This window comes from Syngnathus floridae, chromosome 14 (genome assembly GCF_059516105.1).
Source record: "Syngnathus floridae isolate MCC-2025c chromosome 14, RoL_Sflo_1.0, whole genome shotgun sequence".
Lineage (NCBI taxonomy): Eukaryota > Metazoa > Chordata > Actinopteri > Syngnathiformes > Syngnathidae > Syngnathus > Syngnathus floridae.
In genome coordinates, this window is record NC_142426.1 from 1,840,685 (window position 1) to 1,860,237 (window position 19,553).

At 44.5% G+C, this 19,553-nt stretch overlaps 1 protein-coding gene across 6 annotated transcripts in view; it reads right to left on the reverse strand.

Annotated features, from left to right (window-relative positions):
- Nucleotides 1–19,553, reverse strand: part of LOC148386927 (glypican-5-like) — a 74,764-nt gene that overhangs the window by 24,165 nt on the left and 31,046 nt on the right. For 5 of the 6 annotated variants that reach the window (XM_088396402.1, XM_088396400.1, XM_088396404.1 and 2 more), the window contains 3 exons: nucleotides 15,842–16,005; nucleotides 14,330–14,386; nucleotides 13,133–13,255 (listed from right to left, as the gene is read on the reverse strand). In XM_088396402.1, the coding sequence (XP_088252528.1) occupies nucleotides 13,133–13,255; nucleotides 14,330–14,386; nucleotides 15,842–16,005 (344 nt within the window). The remainder of the gene's footprint in view (nucleotides 1–13,132; nucleotides 13,256–14,329; nucleotides 14,387–15,841; nucleotides 16,006–19,553) is intronic. The other variant, XM_088396401.1, reaches the window with a different exon arrangement.

The following is a 19,553-nucleotide window of genomic DNA, read 5'->3' on the forward strand; positions in this document are numbered from 1 at the left end:
AATGTGACTAATGGCCAAAGTGAATATCATCCATGATTAATACTTATTAGGGTCTGAATGTTCAAATAATAAAAGGCCGTGATGAATGATATGGCTCACTTTTCACAGGCTGAGAGGACAAATGGATGAAGGCACAAGTAGGTCTTTTATTGTAATATGATGAACAATGCCAAACATATTCACCACCTTTGTCTGCAATGACTCATTTAGCTCCATTTAGCTGTTATTGTTGCACTTCACAAATGTACGGTTAATTCAAGTCGGGTTTAAATACGTGACTGACTATGAATGAATGAATACTGTGCGTGAATTGGACTTTTTCAAACCAGTTCCACATTCGTTGCGCCAATGAGTTGGATGATTCAAACGCACCAGGAAGTTAATTAATTCAACTGTGTGAGTGTCCCCGCCCCCCTCGCCCCCATTTTTTTGCCATCAGAAAAACCTCCTGCCAGGATAGAGACCAAAAAATTGCTTGTTTAATTTGATGAATGCATTTTATGCGGAAACTGTGGGCACTGGTAAACATTCAAGGTTATTTACAGATAAGTGAAGTGGTTGTGACATGCCAAAAATGGAATCATAAATGTGTGTCTATACATTATTTTAGGCTTGTAGCATCCCAAGGAATCCCAATGCACTAGTGAAGCACAAACTTGGACGATTGGGTTTGAGATGTCTTCACAAAAGAGGAATGGCAAAGAACATTTCAAGACAACTGGAATCACGATGCTCAATACGTTACACTGACCGAGATATAAACAACTCTTAACTTTTTGTATATGATAATGTGTTTCCAATGAGGTCCTACAACCAAATAACGGGACGTGAAGTCATGAGTGAACAAAGGTCGGATGATGGGAGGGGGGCGGAATTTTTACCAGCAGAGCTCGGACAGTGACTTTGAAATATTCTGAGCAGGAGGTTTTGTTTGGAAAGGCCAGCGTGTTCTCACACAGCTGAAATCTTGGGAGCCTTTTTGTAAGGAGGCAACACTCAACAATCAATTGGTCTGAAGCCACTTTGCAAACATTTAATCAGAATGATTTGTAAGTGTGTGCACTGTTTCCCCAGTACCTCCATGCAAACACACTCAAACGTTACACAAGTCAACAGTCGGTATATTTTTAGACCCTCCAACTTTTTGAGCATTGTTCTCATAACCAAGTCACATGCATATCTAAAGCAGCGGCGGAATATGCTGTTGTTGCATAAAACTGCTGGCACCCTGAGGCAATATCATTAGCATGGAAATACAAAAAAAGATCAGAAAGAGTGCAAGCGGAAGTAGCCGGAACATTGCAAGAGGGTCGTTTGCAGAGCAGGCGGGCTGGAATCATGCACTTTTCTCTCTCTCTCTCTCTCTCTCTCTCTCTCTCTCTCTCTCTCTCTCTCTCTCTCTCTCTCTCTCTCTCTCTCTCTCTCTCTAAGCTAGTTAGTGGCTTTCCCACGACACCCCTGGGTGGGTGTCCGTCTTTTGTGACAGCAGGCGCCAATAGTACCTGCCGGCCAATCTGAAGTTACGTTGATTGGATTCACCCCAGGCGAATTGATTTAAACTACGGCTTGCTGTTCATGAACTCTTGAGAACGTTTACCATCTATGTGTTTTCCTCAAGGACTTTTTTAACTTAATTGATTTATTTTAAAAAAATGAAACAGCAGGAAGTCTATTTTTTTGTTTTTTAAAGCTGGAAATGGCAAGGTTCGTGAGACTAAATGAGAGATTGGCAAAATAGTGATCAAAAAACGATTGGATTTATAAAATGGAATAATTAGGGCAGGTCATATCACTAATGACATTCAATGATTTCAACAAAACATTAGTATGTATATTAGTTTTACTGTTATGTCAAACAAACAAATGATTTCTTTAATAATAATAATTAATAAGAAGCACGGTGCAGTTCAGAGGGTGCGGATTCGATTCCGCCTCCGGTCCTCCCTGTGTGGAGTTTGCATGCAATTTCGTACTATGTTTTCGCTTCAGTTTTTCCTTCTTAAAGTCATTGTTTTAATTGGAAATGTCCATATGTGTCCAACCCGTCAGCCACCGACTGACCTAATGGCTACTTGGAAATACCGCGTTGGAACGACTCTTTAAATATTGTCTCTGTTCTCCACTTTAGGAGCCGAGTCGAGGGAGCCGTGTGATTTTTGCGGAGCTGGCCGGCGGCCTAGCGGTGGCTCCTCTGTCACGGCCCTCCGCAGCCCTGCCTGCCTGGCAAAGCGGTTATGTTGAGAGATGAGTCAGAGAGGAAGGCAGAGTTGAGCGGGGTCAGAACCAGAGAGCAGCAAAAAAGCCAGCAAGAATTTGCTGGCAACTCCAAATATGATCAACAACTCTGTCAGCCGCCGGAGCTCACGTTCTCAAATATTTGTTTGGATCATTGCGGCTTCATTTGACTTTTTAGTTTTTGAATTGGCGAGGGGATGCAACTCCGTGAATAATTGCGAGCCGATGTGGAACCATTTTCATTTTTATCATCGATACGTAGCTGATGTCAAACATTTCTTTATGTTATGAAATTGCCTTTGGAAGAATACTTGTAGCATTGAGGAGAGACAAAAATGCACGGCACTTTGGGCATTTTGACCTATGGTCACGAGCTAAGGGTCGTGACCGAAAGAACGCGATCCCGGATACAAGCGGCCGAAATGAGTTTCCTCCGCAGGGTGTCCGGGCACTCTCTTAGAGATAGGGTGAGAAGCTCGCTCATCCGGGAGAGACTCGGAGTAGAGGCACTACTCCTCCACGTTGAGAGGAGCCAGATGAGGTGGCTCGGGCATCTCATCAGGATGCCTCCTGGACGCCTCCCTGAGGAGATGTTCCGGGCATGTCCCACCGGTAGGAGACCCCGGGGACGACCCAGGACGTGCTGGAGAGACTATGTCTCTCAGCTGGCCTGGGAACGCCTTGGGATCCCCCGGGATGAGCTGGATGAAGTGGCTGGGGAGAGGGAAGTCTGGGAGTCCCTCCTAAAGCTGCTGCCCCCGCGACCCGACCCCGGAAAAGCGGAAGAAGATGGATGGATGAACTTTAGGCATTTTGTCTTCCCTAACCAAGAAAGCACCTGCCACTGTCCTTGAGTTCAGGCCTTTCAGTGATCAGAAAGCCTTCAAGAAGCTAACAAGAGGTTGGTTATTATGGCCTCTAGTTACACAAAAAGGATGATGTCATTTTTCCAATATCAGACAATCGTGCACAGGATCTTAACATCAATGACACTTTGGTTTTTTTGGGTCCTAGACATCACCTGAGGCAAGACACCTGCTTGGAGCAGCTTGAATCTGACCAAAGATATACGGCTGCTTACGGACGGGATGAAGTTACACACGGCAATGTTGAGCTCTCCAGTGGCCGGTTTTAAAGAGGCCATTTTGTGCGGTTACAGCTATCATTCAGTGATGCTCGAAGGTGCGATTGATTGAATGGATGGCTCCCAGGTCATCAGTGCTTCCTTTGCATCATCCCATTGAATGACTATCCGCATTACCCAAGTGAATCGGATCAAGTTTCCGATCGGAATTTTTCCACAGCTAAATCTCTCGGGAATTGAACTGCAGTTTAAGTACACTTTCAACGATTATGAACTAGTAGCTTGACATACACTGCGATGTTTGGCCTCCATGTTTGTGGTATAAAAAGGACATGTTTAGGCCAGCGTAACAAGCATTTGATCTTGTCATTTGAGCCCAAGTCCCATCCTGTCTCGGAATGTTCGCGAAGCAAACTGAACCGACTCTGGCGAGCGAAAAGGGAGCGCCGTGAGCTTGAGTGAGATCGATGACTAATAATGATTTATTTATCACGGCGACAAAGTACACTTAGCGGTAATCACACACCGACCGAGATGCCATGTATACCCGTGAGGTGTTTGATGTTGGGACGATTGCATCATCCATCCATCCATCCATCCATCCATCCATCCATCCATCCATCCATCCATCCATCCATCCATCCATCCATCCATCCATTTGTAACGATCCCATAGGCCGAGCCGTGTCTCCAATAGCGAGCGCGGTTCATCACTAGGCCATTATTTGCCGTCTGTCGCAAGAAAGCAGTCAGTCAGCCGTGTGGGTGAACTCCTTGCTCCTCGAGGCTAATGAACACCGATCGATTTGTCAAACAATTACGGAGGGAGGGCGGCTGAGAGCTGCATTTATTTGGTTTAAATGACTCACGCTCGGCGACAAACTGCTCTCCCCCACAATGTCTGAATCACCCACACGAGCTCCTAATCTCATCTTTGTAAGCACATACTTTTATTAAAGGCTATGTCATGTAATATACAAGGCGGCGACTTTGAGAGAAGATTATTAGATCTAAAAGGCATTTGTTTAGGTTCTGAGTACTCTAGAATGACGTTGAAAGTTACATTTGGGCGATTGGTTTGCATTGCAATACTGCGTCCTAGTGGCTAAAATGACGCACTGACAGGCACTGGAATTACGATAATGCACTGGCTGGGTCCTGACAAAAAGACACGGTCATGTATGATTTACCATCTTCTGGAAAGACTTTTGGAAGTTTGGTCTGTGGGAATTTTTATTTTATTTTTTGTTCTCTATGACACGCTGTACTGTGTGCATTTGTATTATTAATGTTCTAATTCACAGAAAATAGTTTTAGTTCCATTTTATTTTGTCAAATGATTGTACAAAATAAAACTATTTGTATTCTGATCAATTTAGACTATCCTTCTACTTTAAATATTTTAAAAAATGTAAATTCAACACCATTTTTTTCAGTACACTGTGTCTTTTTAGCTACAGTAACACCTAATCTGATTTTGAACCCAAAAGATTGGGCATTTATTGAAAACTGTAATATACTTTTAACGGCCACACAGGTTTCATTGACGTCATTTTACACAACCCGATGAAATAAATCTGAATGAATCACCTGCTTCTCCCAACCCAGCCACTAGGAGGTAGCATTACTCTCCACATAAACAGCCCCAAGAGGCGCTGAATACTCTAATACCGAATGCAGTGGTATTTCAATACATCTACAGTGCGACTGCAAACCACAACATTATGCAATCTAAAGATAGCCAATCAAAGCGCTGCAACGGTCTTTAGAGAGCAGTATTCTTTTATTAGCTCATGATCGTGAACTTGTATTGAATCTGGTCAGTGTCAAAGATAACACAATAAAATAACCCCAAAAATCCTATACAATATCTCAGTGTTTGCTCGCCAATGTTATTATGTTGTTATTTTTTCCCTTGACTAATGCACAGAAGACAGTTTTGTTCTGTTTCTTGGCCTCTGTTGACATGCAATGTTGACAAGGGAGTGGATAGCTCAGGTTTGGGGTGTGGGCGTGGACGTGGCAGGGCAGGGCAGGGCAGGGCAGTTGGCGTATGGAAGGCAGACAAGGGCAGGCAGGGGCAGACCCAGCACAGCAAACTATGTCCTGGAGTATAAACAGGTGGCTGAGGGGAGGATAGCGACTGTGATTCTCTGGTGTGCTCCCGCCACCTGTTGGTCTGTCTGTTTTCATTTGCATTTTGGAGTCATACCAAGAGACCTGAACCGCATGACACTGAGCCATTACTATTACACTGTTGACTCGAGATTTTCATTTCTTCAATGACCACACTTGATTCTCAAATGATCTCCCCTTATTAATAAGAATAGTATTGCAATTGTTTCATTGGCCCTAAAAAGAGAAATCAAATAAAAATGTGACATGTCATTTAATCCTAAAAATAGCACATACATGAATCTGGTGAAAACGTAATCCACAGTAATATCGGTCAGAAAATGTGCCTGTGAATATTGTATTATCTGTCTACTTGTGGTGCTCCACCGTTTATGCTCCAAAACCACCAAGTGCCACCACATGAAACTTGATCAATTCATACCTCTTAAAAGGTGTAATACAACTATTTTGAACAGGCATTTCACATTGTCAAGTTGTACAGGTGTACCTCGTGTAAAGTAAGAGTACGTTACGTGTAAGTACACATCTCCAGTCAACATTAAGCAAACAGGGATTTACTGTCCATGCGTAGCAGCAGATGGTGAGGCTGATGAGTGAAGGAAGGGGCCAAGGGTCAGTGTCTGTTGGCAGCTATAGAGTGCAACCCAGACATACACGGTACATACAAACATAGACCACCGAGTCAAATGCATTTAGTGGGTTTCACAGTGAACCAGAAGCTTGGCATACCCCCTACACATACACATACTAATAACAACCCACATTTTATCCTGCAGACCTGTGCAAATCGCAGTGCCAGGAGTGGGGCAGAATAAAAAATATACATATACGTATATGGCCAAAGGTTAGTTATTCAAAGCGAGTCAGGCAGCTGGTAGCATTGACACTGACATTTCTGGGCCGGAATCCCAGCCAGCCAGCCACAACCCTTAAATGTGTCATGATCAGGCCTATCTGTCAGTCTGCAAAACAAAAAAAATGGAAATTGGACTGGTCGTCAACATCCTGTAAGTCGCTCAGTCAAGTTGAAACGCCCACAACCTAATGTTGATGGTTTGATTTTCCTCAAGCATCGCTTCAATGTGAATGTTGGATTTCTGTCCATTTGGTTTCGATTCCAACTTCGAGGGTGTAAGAATACATTTAAATTGTAGCCTCGTCAGAATACAGTATTTCAGTATTAATCTACACAACATTGGTTATTTGCTACTTTATTTTGTATGGACTGTAGCAGTCATTATTTTTAGCTCCCACTCCAGGATATCATAAATATGAAGAAAACTCTGACATCTCTGACCAAATGTTTACCTCTCATCTATGATTTTAGAAACCACCACGCCCGAGAAAAAACAATCAATCAACAATCAATAAACCGTGATTTAGGAGGATTAAGATGTCTTCGATTACGAGCATTTTTAGCCATGATGCCGATGACATTTGTTTCCACTATTTTCAGGGTAGGGCTTGGTTGTTTACTGCACTCTTAACATTTGTGTCTGTTCTCCTAGAAAAAAAAAAAAAGGTCATTTCACCCTCTGCGTATAAACTGTATATGAATACATTTGTGTCCGAGCGGGGACTTTCCCTTGGGCTTCTCACTTACAGAGGCCGCATTCCCAGCACCGCTCGGGAGGGAGACTTCAGTGAGCGAGCGAGCGAGCAAGCCCCGACACCCAAACCCACCCGGAATTCTAGGAACGTTTTCCCTGTGGTTTCAGGTTACCGCACAGACACACAGTGCGTAGATCACAGGCACGCACCTTCCACAGTGTGTTACTGTACTTTTGTTGTTTGCACAGTGTGAGGTCGTGTTAGCTTTGCCTTGCTCCTTCCGTCGCTGTCATTCGCTTACACTTGAAATTTGGGACTGGAGCCAAACAGCCTGTTGATATTCTCACCCCGATACTAAATACCGCACAGATATCTGCATGTAGTCACACCGACATGCAACGTAAAACCTTTGCCGTGAGCCCCGGAATCAACAATCAAAGTTCAACACTATGCCCCTTTGCGCCGAGGCCAAAACGCAATTGACTTGCCTCCAAAGCTAAGCGCCTCTCCACGCCTCGCCTCGCCTCCAAATCACCCCAATTTTGTGATGGTGAACGTGCGCAAGTGTTAGTAAAGAACGTAAGCTCGGGCACACAGGGATAGTGTGACGGCTGGAAGGTCGTAATCTTGCGTCCACGCACTTGGAAGCTGCGTGTGTGGATCAAAGTGGACGTTTGAAGGTGGATTTCCTCGGCCTTTGAACGCTGTTAAAAAGCCCACCCAACAGAGGGAGTGTGGAAGTGCGTGTGGTACATATGAGACCTTTCTCATACCACATGGCTCTATTTCCAGAGTGTGTGTGTGTGTGTGTGTGTGTGTGTGTGTGTGTGTGTGTGTGTGTGTGTGTGTGTGTGTGTGTGTGTGTGTGTGTGTGTGTGTGTGTGTGTGTTTGTTTAATGGCACTAAAATGCAGAACTAATAGCTTTCATAGACAAGAAGAGCCATTAGAGCAAAAATGTCTGAAATTGGAATCATCCTCTCAGCAATAGTAACCGATGGAAAATGACATACTTTAATGACTAAGCTATATCAACGTAAAAAGAACAAGCGAAATGGCGTATAGAATCAGAATCAGCTTTATTGGCCAGGTTTGTGCAGGCCAAACAAGGACTTTGACTCGGGTTGATTAGTTACTTTCAGCAGATGCCTTGCATAACAAAAAAAGCCAATTGTACTGTTTGACATATTTCTTTTCAAAAACTTTTTTTTTTCCTATTTTTTTTCTCCAGGTGTTCTTTTTGTTGGGTTGGTGCTGGGTCTTCAAAGGTCAGTCCAAATGCTCAAAAACAGCTGGCTGGCAGTGTGAAGAACTCACACCAACTGGCGGCGAATGAGTTAACACACCGCTTACTACAAAAGAATCAATCAGGATACCATTTCCAACAATCTGGCTTTACTGTAAAACGGAGAGCAAATTGCATTTGGCCCGATTAGCAGCATGTCTGCTTTCCCGCTCCCACATAGATTGTCCCGTCAAATTCATTCATACCCAAAATGGCTCGCACGAGTATTCATGTAGTCACCAATTGCAAAAAGCCATTTGATTGATTGATTGCTAAACAGGCACACGATTACGCTCGCCAAAAATTGTTAATCACATTCTTATTGGTTGACAGTACATGTCAATGTTATGGCAACATATGACAAATTTGGGTTCTGGGAACCAAACGGAGTTCTTATAAGTTCCTCAATAGCGTGACGTGGCCGAAAGCGTGTCAAAGCAAAACTACGGGGAGCATATACAAGACACTGAGTGGCACAAACGGCGAGGCCTCGGTTATTCCAGTCGCTCTCGCTTCCTCCTACGACTGACCGACGCCGCTCATTTATCAATTAGCTCTGCATCCTCCCCGTCCTCACGCATACTTCCATTCCGCTTCCTGTTTCTCATCATTTCCTGCAAAGAGTGTCATGCAATGCCCTACCTCACCCACTAAGCCTATTGTGGTACTTTAATTATATTACATCAAGCTATCCACAGGCTGGACACGCAGTCGAAGCGAGACACTGTAAAACTGCGCTCCTTTCATTAAAAGTTGCAAAAGAGCACTGGAAAGTTGGAAGCACGCTTTACAAACGCATAGAACGTAAAGTCTCACTTTAGACAACAGGAAATTATATCGGCACTTTATTTCGCGAGTGTGCCTGAGGGAGAAAAAGAGGTTTTTTTTCAATAACTTTATGACTTGTGCAAGGATTTCAATTTCAGCAAAAATAGCACAAAGTGATGATGTACAAACGTTTGCATGTGACCGATGGATGCAAGCGCTGGAAAGGAAGGAAGGAAGGAAGGGAGGAAGGAAGGAAGGAAGCAAGGAAGGAAGGAAGGAAGCAAGGAAGGAAGCAAGGAAGCAAGGAAGGAAGCAAGGAAGGAAGGAAGGAAGGAAGGAAGGAAGGAAGGAAGGAAGGAAGGAAGGAAGGAAGGAAGGAAGGAAGGAAGGAAGGAAGGAAGGAAGGAAGGAAGGAAGGAAGGAAGGAAGGAAGGAAGGAAGGAAAACATGGAGGCAGCAGCTATGTCAAGCAGGTCATTGGCAGCAGCAAAGGGTTATGGGAAAGGAATGGGCCATCAAATTTGAATTAGGGATAAACAGTGGACGGACAGGAATTGTTGGAGGCCCAAAGGATGGACTAAGAACTTTGCTGATGTTGTCAAATGCAAATTGAATAATTGTGCCAAGGGCAGCAAAAAGGATGAAAAGATGGACAAAATCATGATTTCCTTACTTTAGACCGCTTTTATGATGCTATTAAAAGAATGCTATTTTGCCTTGCATTGAACTTTTGTTGATGAAGTGCAGCCCTGCAAAAAAAAACAAAAAAACGCATTGTAGTCGCAGGCCTTCTGTCGCGTGGTTGGTCAAGAACAGATGCCGTATTGAGAAACTTGCCACGGATGGCATAAATTGTGCTACGCCATGGAACAGTGCGCCGGCCGTAAAGCTGCTCAAAGTGACGCTGAGCCACAGTCGGAGAGAGATACAAGACCTTTTGGCCAGGTGGCAATTTTGCAACACTGCGCCCATTCGGCAAGGGAACGATCTGCTTCCAAAAAGTGCAAATGGTCAACTGCTGGAAAAAAACGGACTTTGGCTCAGTGGCCATCATACAGTAAAGCATTTCTCATTTGGAAAGGCAATATTTCAAAAAGGCTTTCAACAAACGTTCTTCCTGAAATGGATAGGCGCACGCATTTGGGATACCTAAACTGCTTGGTGGCAGTGACGACAAGAAGCACTTTGAGATAGCCTATAGTGAGCAATTTTTCAAACAAAGAGGCACATTTAAAAATGCACATAGCTCATTTCCAACAACCATACTGTCTCAGGAACGTACGCTAGCTAATACACAATACAAAACACCATGGACCAGCTCATCAATAGCATTAGTTTCATTGCTATAACACTGGAAACGATGGATATGTGAACAGAAACGGTAGAGCGACACATGTAGCCAAAAAGGAAATCATTACTCAGAGGCTTATTCTTCATCCTCTGAGAAGAGCCAGTCAGTATATTAGTACAGCAGCTTATGTTTTGAGTTTTCGCCAAAACCTAAGCTAACCTAAGCAATTAGAAAATTGCATTTTCATTCATTTCACGCTAGCCCTAACCCTTAAACGCGAAGAAGACAGGTAGGTGGGACAATTATCCGACCGACCAAATGAGGGGAAAGTGAACAGAGCAGAGACTCAAGAGGGGCTGGGGTGCTTGATGGCTTTTGCCTGGTGGAACACTTTCCCCGCCTCTTGCCGCAACAGGCAGAATGAACTCCAGATGGCAAAATGATAAACAAATGGATTGTCATAAACGTGTAACAATGTCAAGAATTCAGGAGCTCTTGCACCGTCTGTGGTCCACAATGAATCCAAACTTTGGAATCATACCCTATGTGAAATGTGGTTATGGTCATCCATCTTTTCAGTAACAATGAAGCCAGCATACATGCCTTACTCACCCCCACACACACACATTCTTGCAACCCTGGAAATCACTTTGATTTGACTACTTTCCTTCCAGTGGACATACCTGCAAATCACTTTGAATGATTTGACTACTTTCCTTCCAGTGGAACCCCCGCATATTCGCATGATGGCATTGGCTGACATAAATGTTTCTGAATCTATTATCTATTCATTTGTTCATTCAAAGGATAAGCCAAAAATTCTTAAAAAATGTGTGTGGGAGGGTTTCGAAATCTTCAAAATCGTACATTTTTTTTCTCAATTTTCCATGGAAAAAAACTGGGAAAAAAATCCAAAATATAAGAAAGTAAAAAATAGGGGGGGGGGGGAATCTGTGTTGACTCCTTGCTGGTTCACATCATTTAATGAAGTAATTTCAAGGCAGCAGCACAAGAGAGTGTGGTGAGGCCGCTAGGCGCCAGAAAGCAGGGCCTTGCGGTCCATTTGGATTTTTACAGTTTGTTGCCATGGTTGTCATTTTGATTTAGCAGGAGATCCCAGAATACACTCCACAAAACGACGGGAAGGCTAATGACTGCAATATGCAGAATTAATTTGTTTTGTGTACCATTTTCAGGGAGCCATTTTTTCACAAAAACTATTTGATTGAAATACAATATATTTGTCTTGCAAGGGGGAGGGGGGGTGGATCACATTAGCATTGTTAGCATTACGGTTACGTTATTAATGTTAATGTTTTGATTTTATCTTTAGTGTTACGGTCGTTACTGACCCTGCGCAATATTACTTTTGTCACATTGCTGATTTTTCCATGATTATGGATGTTATCACTGTTGTTATTTTCAAACTAACAAGTGCGATTATTTTGGTTGATCTTATCTTTCCGGGCGGGCAGACGGCGCAAACTGTTCGCACGTGTTTCTGAGATGTTTGAACGCACGCCAACATGCACTTTGAGTTTGGATGTTTACGACCACTTGCCGCCCCTCCCCCTTTCTGTCATCGGATGCTGAATAAAGAGGAAGAGAATGTCAATCCCTGTTGCCTTTAATGTGCTTTGAGGTAATACAGCATGCCGCCGGTGGGTGTGCATGCCACTGTGGATGTCGCTGTGCATGCCAGTGTGCGCATTTGCATCTCACAGTGCAATTGCATGAAACACCCCTCCAGCTGTTGAAAAGAATATGACGCCGGTGTTGATGGATAGACGCGTGTTTGGCTGGGTGTGTGTGTGTGTTTATCGCGTTTGTGCGGGGAGGACGACCCAATGTGTCCTCGGGGGCTCCATTTTAAGCATTGAAGGAAATAGAAATGATCCTTTCCCAAGCACGGCGCGGAGAGTCGGCCGTGGTGGCGGCAAAGTCTTTCCCATGCAGACTCATAGGAGGGTCTTTGTTCAGGCTTTGAGGGTCCCCATGGCAGGGCTGTGGCCCACTCCACAATGGGTCTTTATGCTGCCAAGTCTCCCTCCCATGCCGCCCGCCCTCATCAGGGGCATCAAAACGCCAACACTTTCCATGCCAAGAGCATCTTCTTTTTCTCTCACTTTTTCTTTCTCACCACAAAGCCAGTCTGGAGAGTTTACGAGTGGTGCCAAATGTCTCAGTTGGGTTCTGTTTTCTTATTCACCCTAAGACCACTTGACACGGCAAGAAAAGATCTGACTCTGACCCGGGGGTGGGGGATGCGTGATAACACGCCATTAAAGCCATTAGTGTTGTTGTTGTTGTTGTTGTTGTTGTTGAAAGTTACAAAGTGAGTCATCTCACACACAGGCACACGAAATGGAAAAAGGCAAAATGGACATTTGATCATATGTTAGTGATTGTGAAGTTGGCACTTGTGCGCCGGTTGCCAGTTTGTGCGCTGACACTGTCATGGGAGCTGATGAATGGGTGGTCTGCTCAATATGCGGTTGGCACATAGTCTGCTTTGCGGAGAAAAGATGATTTTGACAGCCACTGAGGCTGGTACAAATGCCTCATACTTTTCCTTATCCAAGAATACATCACACGCAATGAGCTGCAAAATATGACTTCATATAGTAGAAGTAACAACTGTGAGATTTGGTCACAAAGTCAAAAAGAAGCCGTGCCAAAAGCTTAGGTGAGCATGGAGATGGGATTTAAGGCTTCCGCAGGAGAGCAACATTTTAGCACAAACACATTCAGGCAAAATAAATCATTTGATGCCACACGTACGTACCTCTCCACCACCTCATCTCCACTCCAGCATGTGGCATCGTCCACCACGTTCTCTCCTTCACACAGCATCTCCGGGAGCGCTGAGTAGAAGGACTTGTAGCGCTGCAGGTACATCAGGAAGTCCCTGAGGAAACACACAATGTGAGCGAGCGAAATATCTTCTGCCATCTGTATGCATTGGAATCATCATCGTAAGCTCAAAAATGATTCTGGACATGTCAAATATTAGCATCTACTTACAAATAGCTCACCTATGTTACATTTCTTTTAATCACCATGGAATGCTTGGACTCAAATAGATTGACTGCATAAGCCACGATTGGTTAGATATTGTATTTATGTATTCCGCGCATGGCAATCTAGCTAGCATTACTTTCTGGCTTTGCTTTCCATGAGAGAGTGATTAAAACCCAGTAAAATACAGATTCCACAAGTGATGTCTTTTGAAGACCCGTTTGTCTCGAGTGATGCCGTGAAATCCATTGCAAACAAAAAGGACAATGAAGATAAGTGAGAAATGGTTCAAATCCTCCTTCAAAGACTCCTGGCAGCAATCATTTGTGTCTCCTCAATGGAAAGCTGGACATTTTATGGCGGTAACATGACACCCCCCCCCCCCCCCCCCCCCCCAAAAAAAAAAAAACACTCCCTGTGTGATCTGGGGTGTATTTTACAGCAACTGTCACCAGTGAAGCCTCATTTTGCCCTCTACTGGTTGCTAAGTGACCTGACAATGGAGGTAAGATTAATGTTCCACAGTCCGCAAAGGGCCGGCCGGCTCGTTGTATTTCAACTTTCGACCCAAGAAAAGTTGCACTGAAGCCGAGCGCACTTCTTTTTGATTGTTGACATTTTGCCCGGGTTAATCCAAATGTACTTTGATTCAGCAACTGTGCTTAATTAGCATGACAAATGCCAATCCACACAGACATACTGTACCAAACAAACAATGATTTTGGCCTTCAACTTCCTCATAAGTGAAAGGAAATATAAGAACTATTTGATGAACAATCATGCCAAATTCATAACAAATCCTAAATCATTCAAAGCTATATCCCCAAAAGTGAGTATTACATAGTTGTCATTCTTTTTCCCAAACTAATCTTCAAACCTAAATAGAAATCTCTCAATTGACTTATCAATGTTCTTAAGCATGGCCTGCTTTTAAAAAAATGACATTTCCCGGATGCATGCTTACCTAGAGAGTGTTCTCAGACTATGTTTATTGTTCTTGGAGGGTTTCAGTGGGGGCGAGCTGGGAGTGATGGGAGTTGGAGTCCGGGTGAGATTGATGCAAGCAAGGAGGATGCACGGGAAGTGAAAAAGGTTCGGTGAGAGACAGAAAACAGAAACAAGAGCACATCATGACACCACATGGTGAGAAGGAAAAGACACTCATGCACATGCAGAAAACACCATCACAATACCACCGACCACCTTTAACATCATTCTGCGCTGAAATCAAATGTAGTAAATCTTGCTCGAGGTTAACGTTTGTGAAGCGGCCAGCTCCCACACGTGCTCTGGTCAGGTTTGGCAACCTACGGGAGCTCTGGATTATGTTGCCACGAACGACGGTGGCATTGCCAGACTCGGCTTGTCATCTTGGCTGGCATAGGCGCAATGATTCATGACTCGGGACAAGGTCAGAGAGGCAACACTGTAAACGTGCGTGTCGTACCAGTTCAACTGAGGCCAGCTGCTGTTAAGATTGGGTGGTATGGCTGGCTGTCTGGGTAAACAGGAAATAGTTGCTTTGTTATGTGGATGTGTGGTGTGTCGATGAGGGAGAAAAAACCCAGTGCAGAGCTGAGAAAGAAGATGGGAGTGGAGGTCATAGTGGATGTGGTGAGGAGAGGCAGACTGCGATGGTACGGACATGTAGTGAGGAAGGACGAGAACGACTGGGTGAAGAAAGTTATGTCGTATAACATAGAGGGAACAAGATCCAGTGGCCGACCTAAAAAGACCTGGCAGACGACCATATCAGCCGACATGAAGGCACTCTGCATCAACCACGAGATGGCCATGGACCGCTCCCGGTGGAAGAAAGCCATATCAAGAACCCAGTCCAACCCAGCGGCGCCTGGAAAACGGACTTTAAACCGATGATGATGATGATGATGTTAAGATTAAGTTTAGCCACACTGCCCATAGCCTGGCCGAGCAGCGCCAGCTGCTGCTGCTGCGGCGGCCGCGGCCGCGGGAGAGAGGGAGGGAGGGAGGGAGGGAGGGAGGGAGGGAGGGAGGGAGGGAGGGAGGGAAGGAGGGAGGGAGGGAGGGAGAGAGGGAGGGAGGGAGGGAGGGAGGGAGGGAGGGAGGGAGGGAGGGAAGGAGGGAGGGAGGGAGGGAGGGAGGGAGGGAGGGAGGGAGGGAGGGAGGGAGGGAGGGAGGGAGGGAGGGAGGGCTGCCTCAAAGACCAGCCAGGTGGAAGCCGTGCGACTGTGTAACATATTTAAAAAAATAAAAGATGGCTGAGTGTATTCAAACATTTGTGTCTAGGCTTGATAAATTGTGTGTGACATTCCGGCAAAGACTAACAACGACTTTTTTGCGGGGGATAAATAACACATGCTGAGACTAACATTTCTCCGTTTTAGTGATGGCTATGACTTTTGTAGATTATCCAAATGGAAATACACTTTCAATGTGTCGCTATGAACAAATGATCCATTGATTTGACGGAATCACTTCTTTGCCCTTGTGTTACCTTCTCAAATTGGCGAGCTGCCCAAGCCACTGCTCTGGCAGAGGTTTGAAAGGGGCAGCAGAAAGAAGCGGAGTGGATGAGCTCCCGCCGGGGGTCGTGACCTCCGCTCTGGTCGGCCGCATGCCAGTAGGCGCCCGGGTCGTCAGGCCACACACCTTGTCTACCTGTGGGGAACGCAGAGAAAACACACAGACACACTTGTTAGGCTAAGAAAACACAAAACAGCGGGAGAACTGCTGCGGGTGACTTCCATAAAGCAGCTGACACCTGCTCACAACTTAAGGTGGTGAATTCGAGGACCTCCCTTTTCAAAGCGCTACAAATGTTGCGCAACACTGAGTCTAAAAAGAGAAACAAAAGGCAGTCAATAGGAGAGTCGCCGCACGTGCTGACAGTCAAATGGAAAACATTCCACTAGCTCATGGAGGTAGGTGCGTGAGCAGTTGGGGCAATGATCTCAAGAGGGCTATTAAAGCCAGAAAAGGGGTGTGTGTGTGTGTGGGGGGGGGGGGGGGGGACACGACATCAGGGTCAATGAAAATGGGTCGGAATTGTTGCTCCAAACCAAAATCGATGACATCTCATCGGCTTAAAAGCCTCCGGATAACATAATTTAGTGCTCCCCAATTAGTCCGAAAGACATCCGAATGATTCCAACACGCCTTATGACTAGTGGGTGAATGCTGACAGAGGTGATCCATCCGTTTTAGCTGAGGCAATCCTCGTTAGTCTCACTGTACCAAATTAGGGTCCCGGCCATGCACGTCAAGCAATCAATAAGCACCAAGAGTTGTGTGGAATTGTGTGAATTTCTTAAATTCAACTTAAACTTGCTCTTTTTGCTGTGTAGTTATTTTGACTTGAAATAAAATTGTTTCAAGACTTGATTATCGTATTTGATTTTGTCATTGCGTATTAAAAGCTATTTTTAGGTACTATGAGGATTAAAACGCTCTCCACATTTTAAAATAACTGTCCAACAACAAAAGTATGTCAAGTGTGGTTTCATAAATCCAATTTGCTTATTTGAATTGTTTAAAAATACTCATTTCTAGACTGCTGTAGATATGGGCCTAATATTATTTTTCGAAATCTTGTCAAGTAAAACTTTCATGTTCCGTTAGCAGATCATTTCGATTTTTTTGAAGCATTATTTTTTCAAATTTCCAGTGGAATCTTTGCAGTGTGTGTGGAAATGAACATAATGTTGAGCTGCTCCCATTTTGCTTTTTATTCTCGCACGTCTTTTGACTCCACTTCAGTCTTAAATCCTGTGGCTAGGCAGACGCAGGGCACGGGTAACGTTGTTTTATTCCATTAACCTTAACCCCCACCGGACCCATAAAACACTCACATGTGCTGGAACGGCTCCCAGCCACACATGCAAGTGCCACACGTGTTCATGAAAACATTACAGAAATGCACATACATACACATTGCATTGCATTGCATTGCAGCAGCCAGAATAGATAGAGCATAGGAACTGCAAGGAGCCAAGCACTCGTTGCGTGTGTTGCGCTTGTTCCATTGCCTCGAAATAATGGGAACATGGAGGCGCACATTTGCCTCATTGGCAGGTATGAAAACAGGATGATAAAAATGCAGTCATGTGCGCACTGACTCGGGGACACTGTTTACGTCTCCCAAGAATTTGTGAGCTTTTGTGTACATTTAGCAGACAAAAGGCAATATTTGATATCCCTCTTCTAATCCATGTCGTTTCTCATAGGGTGACACTTTGCTATTCTTCAAGACAAAAATGTAAACATTGCGGAAAATAGATGACTGTCAACAGGAGGTCATTCCCGCCCGCCTTACTTTTACAGAGTGCAAGGAGGCTGGGCTTTTGATGGAGCAAGAGATGGGTCAAAGCCTGGGCGAGCAAAACAAAAAACAAATTCCTTGTTCTGGGGAACACAGTCTCTCTTGACTACATATACGTAATCCAGGCGACCGATCGAGCGACAGCTCGAATTACGAGCAGGACGAGAACCCGACTATCAATCAATTATCTCTTGACCTCACGATAGCCTGAGAAGCAAGCGAGTTCCTCACGCGGGTGGCGCTCGAGCACGCTCACTGCTGTCGGCCCACCTGTTTGTCCACCTTTCAGCTATTTTCTGGAACATTCCTCATATGATTGCCTGAGGACAGTGACCGATGAAATGGATGGAAATACGATGCTCATATTCTTCATACGGACATGTAGGACGCATGTCATACAGGACGAGTATACATTCAGCACAATGCTTTTGTACTAAGGTGTCTAAGTATCTGTGTCTCTTAAGTGCATCAATCATCCCCGAGGCGAGCGTTGTGTAAGAAGAGCCCAGCGAGAGAATGAGCTCCAGCTAGCCTAGCCCAACTTAGCCCAGGGCAAGGCAAGGGCAGGGCAGGGCAGGGCCATCCCTCCTCTGTGGGAGTATTGGCTTACAGATAGCAATGGTGGTCTTGCCGTCCTAGTTTATTTATCAAGGGATTACCCAGTAAAGCTGAGGGAACTTTCTCACCCCCTTCTTGCAAAAATGCATGGAGCACTCTGGGACGGTTGTTCGGCCAGAAACAACTGTCCACTCTTTTCCCAAACCTTTCAAAACACTGATGAGAGAAAAGAGATGTATATCAAGATAGACGGTATCATTTATCATTTACCATAATTTCCGGACTATAAGCCGCGACTTTTTTCCAAAATTTTGGAACCTGCGGCTTATAATCAGGTGCGGCTTATATAAGATTTTTTTCGGGATTTTTGTGATGACTTGATCACTATTACTCTTAACACTATTATATACAGTAAAAGCTACAAAACAAACTCTTAATGCTTTAAAGCAGGGGTGTCAAACTCATTTTTTTCGCTGGCCACATTGTCGTCATAGCTTCTTTCGGACGGCCGTTATGACTGTCAACCCAAATAAATGTCTGAGCACCTCATATATACAGTAAAAGCTACCAAACAAACTGACAAATAACTCGTTTTCAAATCAGACGAGTAAAAACTGGTCAAATATTAAAAAAAAGAGATATTATTAAAAGTGAAGACAATTTGCAATTCTAGTAATGACACACGAATTTGATGCACAATTTGTCTTCGCGGGCCACATAGAATGATGTGGCGGGCCGTATCTGGCCCCCGCGCCTTGAGTTTGACACCTGTGCTCTAAACCCTTTCTCTTACTCTGCCATATCACTCAGAGATTACACATAGCAGTGGCGCTGTTTGGACCATCTGCATTGTATTAAAACCCAATCAATCAGCATTTAAATTCAATTCTTTTGACATTTTGCTCACCAAAAATAAGTTGTAATGAATGTGAACTTTTAATGCATTTTATTCAGAAGGTTACTTTGAACCTTAAACGGCGGCGCGGCGTACTTATGGATTTTTACGGCCTCCGGTGTCCAGGGGGCGCTCTAGCAGGAAGCAAGAGCGAGCCAGACGAAGAAGAGATAATGCGCCGAAGAAGACGTGATCGTCTCGCGCATCACGCACACACCCGCATTCACACAAAGACAGGAAGCTTTTATACACAAACCGTCATTATGGGGGATAAAAGAAATGCATATGATGCCGCTTTTGAGCTATACGTGTCGCTCGCTAGTTTAATGTAATTTAGCGCTTCGTGTATGAATAAGATTGGGATGAACAGACCCTCTTCACACTCGAAGAAATGCATAAAACCAACGACGAAAGAGAGACTGAGAAAGTGTGAGG